We start from the raw sequence: 6,194 nt of genomic DNA, 5'->3' as shown, positions 1-6,194 counted from the left end.
AAGTTGGAGAAACATTTTGTCTTTGTTAAGTGTTCAAATTTCAAATTGTCACAGTTGGACTGATATTTGTCCTTGTGTCTTGTATGATTTCCTGTTACAGAACAAAAATTTACATAACAGTTTCTTTTAAACTAGCTACCAGAATGGTGAGAATTATTTTCCAGTGTGCAATAGTGATACAGCACAAGGCTCTCAAGCTCTAATGTATACCTGCAGTAACTACAAAAGTAACTGTGAAAGGACTTTAGTTGCACCTTTTGGTGATAAAACCTCTGTGACCAACATTGACTAGCTTTGCTAACAGGGAGCTTTCTGTGAGGTCATATTATTATAAACAAAACATATACAACAAACTTATGAAGATTAGAGATGACAACACAAAAATTCACCTTTCCACAGTTTATTTCCTTTTAAAATAATTCATACAAATGCATACAGTCACAAACATATCTTTGTCAGGTTGTCAGTTTTGACCAAAAATAATGATATTTACTGTAGAATATAGAATATGTATACTGTATATTGCTACGCCTACTACTTTACCATAAAGGGGACCAATGTAGGCAACAGTGGACTGTATGTTACTACCAGGGATGGAATTTCAGGGAGCACCTTGACACTTTGAAAGCTAGTCTGTGGTTTGTACTTGTGGCACCCATCGGTTTGAATGAGGAATGCTTACAGTTTACATTTGGAAGTATCAGCAAAGAGTTTCTCCTCCACATAACGACAGGCATCTGGTGAGGAAAGATCATGAGTAGAATTCAAAATATTCCAGCATTCCTTTCAGGATTTTGGGGGTCTAGTCCGACAGTAATATTTAAATGTCCTCTCAGTACCTTCTGCACTAGACACCCCCTTCGGATTCAGCATGGCCTGTAAAATACTCACCAATGGCTAGTGAAAGTTCCATCCCTGATTGCTACTTTTACTACCTCACCATGAAGAAGACCAGGTAGGCAACAGTGAACTGTTTTTACTACTCAGCTGCTGGTAGAAGGGGATCCAAAAAGCACCGTCACTTAGCTGGCCTGCTAACATCAACCACACATGAAATGGAATTAGTAATAAATATTCCAGATAGAAAAACAGTTTCATTTGTTTTACTACTGATTTAACAATATCAGCATCTTGTTCACATGGTGGGAACCAGTAAAAGCATCCATTACTGGCTTTGTTTGCTAGCTTAGATTGAAGTCTAGTTCTAAACATTTTTAGGTTTTTTACATAGCGTTAAGTTGTGTATTTAGATGGCAGTCTTTGCAATGATGCCTTGTGGAAAAGTACTAGCCGCCACCCCTCCTCCCAGTGCTGTTTTTTTAGACACAGAAACAACCAAGTCACATTGACACAGGCAGGCAGAACACCATATGTACACATAGACACGGAGGCCACAGAAGGTGGCTAACGGTATACTCAGGAAGGACCCATCATGAAGTGTTAAAGGGATACTAGACTGGAGAAATCAGTACGTTCCGACATGCTATCGTGAAATGTCTTTACTTTATTGTGCATGAATGATGTCTCTCACTTTGTAAAACCTTTCACAAGCAGGTCATTCCTCTTTCAGAACCTCGATCAAACTGACAAGCCATGTAGGTTTTTAAGAAGTCTTAAAAGGTCTATTTGAGAGCAGATCAGACTTATGAACATTTTGGTATGACTGGACCTCAAGAACACAACGGTTCCTCATCAGTCAGTAACCATTAACTGTCCTTAACTGGATGTCAAGTGAGTTTTAACTTCAGATAGGAACCAGAAATAGTTTTGGCAGATAAATAAATAGATATATTTGTTGATTTGTAGGTTTTCACAAGTCTGTTGGCTGATTTTGACGGATCCATATCTAGGGCAACTTCAGTAAGACACTGATATAGCAGCATGAAGCAGCACACTGATTCACCAATGTTGTGCATCATTTGTAAACCTTAGTGTGCTGAACTGTTCATGTTCCATGACCTGGACAATTAATGCACATAAAAGTGGAAGTACTGGATCATTAGACATGAAGACAACATAGATAATAATCTTTTATGAGACTGTTTCTCAAGCTGTAAGCTGCTACAAACTGTCAGTGCATTGCCTCGTCCGCAACCTGCTTCGTCCTTTAAAGTAATTATTCCAACGACTCTGTTTTGTAAATTCAATTCACGACTAGGGATGAAGTCGTCCCAGCCAAGCATACCATTATGCCACCTCCCTACAGCCTTTCCTCCCACAACCCCCTCTATCTGGGTCAAACATTTAAACAAGTCCCAAGAGCAAAATCACATGCCCCGTAAACAAAACAAACAAAAGCAAACATTAGATCAACTTTAGCTCTCGTTAAAGTTCTTTTTCTAATGTAGCGGGACACAAAAAGGCAAGCAGGTAGAAAAACAAAAGCACTAAGTGGCATAAAAAGGAATTTTCTAAAACTTAAAATGTTTATAAAATAATATTACCAACTGCGGAAACTTCATTTCCTGAGATGGTGTGCAAAAAGCTGCCTCTTTTTTGGGGGGCTTATTAATTTGGGGACACATAAAAAAAACAAAACAGATATTGTATTCTCAAACCAGTTTGGCTACATAGAGATCACAGAACCCTTGTTTTTCTTAAGACTGGAATACAAATATCAGTATCTTCTTGCCTTAAGTCTAAAAACTGTACACGGACAGGTTACATTCATTTCATAACCTACTACTTTTGCTTGTACATCAAACTAAGGAAAGGACACAGAAAAAGAGAGAAAGACGTGAAACAGGCCCCTCTAACTTTGGACATACTACAGTCTAAGACAGCAGAATTTGATTCAGTATTTTTTCTTCCCAAATCAACAGTTTTTTTTGTTTTTGTTTTTTTACTTCTGGCAGAGAAAACAGTTAAAAAGTCGACTATACTCTAGTTGTTGTTATGTGACGATAAACCTGTGGATCTTTACAGTCTTTCTCAGAACTTCAGGTTGGAGCAGAGGACAATTGTCTGGCTCTTTGATAAGAGCATCTGACAGCTATCCACTCCTCCTCATCACCCTCTTCCATCCTCTCATCATCTTCTTCTTCTTCCTCTTTGAAGTGTGAGCTGGCTGCTGGGAACCAATTGCCAGAGAGTTGTTAATCAATTCTTATTGGGACCTCAACCTGTCGATCTGACACACCTGTCTGATTACAACTTGTCACTAGGGAACTTATCGCTATGATCCCAGTTGCCATGCCAACCTCCTCCGGTCACCAGACAACACAGGCAAGCGTGTGTGTGTGTGTTTGTGTTAGTGTGTGTGTGTGTTTGTGGCTACAGTTGGTCGTTTGGATGCTGCTCTCTGTCGCCCTCTGGTGGCTTGACTGTATTTTGTCCAGGGGACGGGGCATGGGGAGGATGTGTGACAGCAGGCGGGAGGGTGTGTGTGATGGGCACGGCGCTGGGCACAATGCCTTCAACGGGTGGCGGGAGGCCGCCAGCTGGCAAGCTCACCACTCCTGGGGGATACCTGGAGAGGAGAGACAGAGAGAGATTCAAACCAGAGTCATCACAGTACAACTGAAACAACAATTACAGGCATGTGACCAAACACAGTGCAGTTGATCTACATTAGAATAAAACAAGGCAATTAAATTTAAACATTTATCATTAAAAATATACACAAACAGACTACTTTGTTGGTGTAGTACTGTAGCACACTGAAGCACCACAGAGTATAAGGTTGAAAAAGGTTCAAATAAAAGCAGCAGAAATAAACTGATTTTTTATGGTATGGGTCAAGCTCTAAAACTACTCCATCGAAATAACACCAAACCCTGTGTTTGAGTCACAGGGTTTCTATTCAAAAGTTGTAGTCTCCAAGCCCGTATCGAGATAACCTGATGACATCGTCAGGAATTATTTTCTCAGATTGTAGACAGCTCTCTCCAGAGCTACAGAAGACATTATACAACTGTTTTTATAGGCTGAGTAGCAGGCCTCCCAGGTGTATAACCAGTGGAGTTTACCTTATATAGCCTGTAACACATACTTCCTTTAGTGGTTTTCCATAATATTTTATACAGTGCCCTGTAGTATTTTGTTTAATACTGGTGGAAAGAGAAGCACAGTATATTTTGGCAGATCACTTCAACCCCAGCCTCAACAGAATACTAAGATTTAAGATTGCAAATAATAATTCTTATCATTGTTAATTAATCATTTGGACTATTAAATCTTAATTAAAGTGTGAAAAATGGCCATCATAAAGTCCCAGAGTCCAATATGATGTTTTCAGATGGCTTATATTGTCTAACAGCTTTTCTATAACCAATATTTTCCATTTACTATCATATGATATACGGGAAAAAAGCAAATGTTTGGCATTTAAGCTTAAAAAATGATAATCAATGATTAAAATAGCTGCAGATTAACTATTAAATCGTCTACCTGTTTCAGCTGTACTGACATTTGAATGCAGTTTTAGTGTTTTAATGGAGCAAAGTGGGGCTTTTTCACAGCTGGTTTACCCGGAATACAAGTGGTTTCAACAAACAAAGTATCAGCAGTGGATCAAGCGTGATATTGCCAAAACTGATCCATTAAAAACATGCCTTGATCAGTGTTCATACTGGCCCTACACATCAGCTGCAGACATCCCTACTGACGAGTGAAGGAACAAATAGTAACAGGTTAGAGAGGCTGAAAGATGTGCCCCTACTGTTTGCTTTTGTGGTCACTAAGGTATTGGTGGATGTTAGTCGTGTATATTCCTGCCCAAGGTGTTATTGTAGCTCTGATTTCTGCAGTTTGTTGCTGCTCACAACACTAATCTGAATGTATTACGACCAGGCTGAGATATGGCCAAACAGAATTTGTCTACCCAACAGTATAATTATCTCTTATGTAGTTCTGATAGCAGTTCTGTAATTGTAATACAGCATTAACATGGTCTGTATACCTTTCTAACAGTGGCTGTTCACATTCTGTACTTTCAACACATTTGGCAACATTTTTATCAATCACTTTTCCAGGGTTTGGGGGGGAAAAAAATCAAACTGTACTGACCACTACAGGTTTCTTTATCCTGATGTCAGTTATTACCTATAAGCCCCGTTGAGCTCGGGGTGGACGGTAGCTGGGTCAACTCCTGCCCAGTGGTTGTTCTGGGTGAGGAACTCCTTATTGACACAGTTCTTCAGACTGTCTGGGATACGACCTGAAAGACAGAGAAATGGAGAAAAAGAAAAAGAAAGAATCAGATGAATAGCCCAGTGTTGTAAAATTCACACTGGGGACATTTCAAAGCAGGTGTGATTTATTCGTTTTGTTTCCCTTACTAACCCATTTTCCACAGAGACACAAAAGATAGACAAGATTAAACAGGCCCGTGGTAAAAAGACAGCAACTGAGGAAACCACAGGACGGGAAAGAGAGAAAGAATAAGAAAAAGACAGAAAGAAATAAAGAAAGAGGCAGACTGTGACTATGAACTACTAAAAGAAGACTCCTGCTCCAGCAGAGCACCTAAAAATATCTCTTTAGAAGCTTTTGTTTACATTTTTTAAGCAGGTGTCATATTTCCCATCAATGCCTGTGTGTGTGTGTGTGGTGTGTGTGTGCGAGTGGTGTGCGTGTATAACTACCTGTGATACCTTCGGGATCTCCCTGGCTGCATCCTCTCTTCATCTCCAGCGATGCTGTTCGTGTACCCAGGAGCATGTGGGGTGCAGATGAGATTGGGAGCGTCTTCAGCGGGCCCTGACTGAAACTGAACATGTACGACAATATACAATCAGTTAAAGCTGAAAACAAATGACTTTATTTATTGTCAACTAATGTGATTATTCTTTTATTTTTTCAATTATGTATTTAATTAGTTAATGTATATAAGACAATGTTCCCAATCTTAATGGAGTCTCTTCAGATTGGTTTATTTGTGACCAACTGTCCCAAACTCAGAGCAATTCAAATAACAATGATATTAAAAAACTCACTTTTAAAAGGGTGGAGGGACACTGCATGTTTAACATATTTGCTATTTCTGTCAACTAATTAATTAATTCAACTTATTAATCTTATTTATAATTGTTTAGTACTTTTTAATTCACATTTTCTTGAGCTGCAACAGACTCAATGTGTATATACTGTACACATACAGATATACATCCACATGTGCTGGATGTGAATTATGTTTAACAGATAACAGTTAGTCCTTCAACAACATTCATCTGAAAAAAATAAATAAATAAATA

The 6,194-nt window shown here is 38.9% G+C and overlaps 1 protein-coding gene across 1 annotated transcript in view; it reads right to left on the bottom strand.

Moving 5' to 3' along the window:
* Positions 1 to 384: 384 nt before the first annotated feature.
* Positions 385 to 6,194, bottom strand: part of LOC118333947 (C-terminal-binding protein 1-like) — a 19,785-nt gene continuing 13,975 nt past the window's right edge. The window contains exons 5-7 of the mRNA XM_035669768.1: positions 5,586 to 5,710; positions 5,044 to 5,158; positions 385 to 3,469 (exon numbers count right to left, since the gene is read on the bottom strand). Coding sequence (XP_035525661.1) covers positions 3,274 to 3,469; positions 5,044 to 5,158; positions 5,586 to 5,710 — 436 coding nt within the window. The 3' untranslated portion in view covers positions 385 to 3,273. The remainder of the gene's footprint in view (positions 3,470 to 5,043; positions 5,159 to 5,585; positions 5,711 to 6,194) is intronic.

The sequence above is a fragment of the Morone saxatilis genome, unplaced genomic scaffold, assembly GCF_004916995.1.
Source record: "Morone saxatilis isolate NCDOM2014 unplaced genomic scaffold, NCSU_SB_2.0 Contig22, whole genome shotgun sequence".
In the NCBI taxonomy this organism is placed as follows: domain Eukaryota; kingdom Metazoa; phylum Chordata; class Actinopteri; family Moronidae; genus Morone; species Morone saxatilis.
This window is presented reverse-complemented; position numbering and strand designations above follow the sequence as displayed.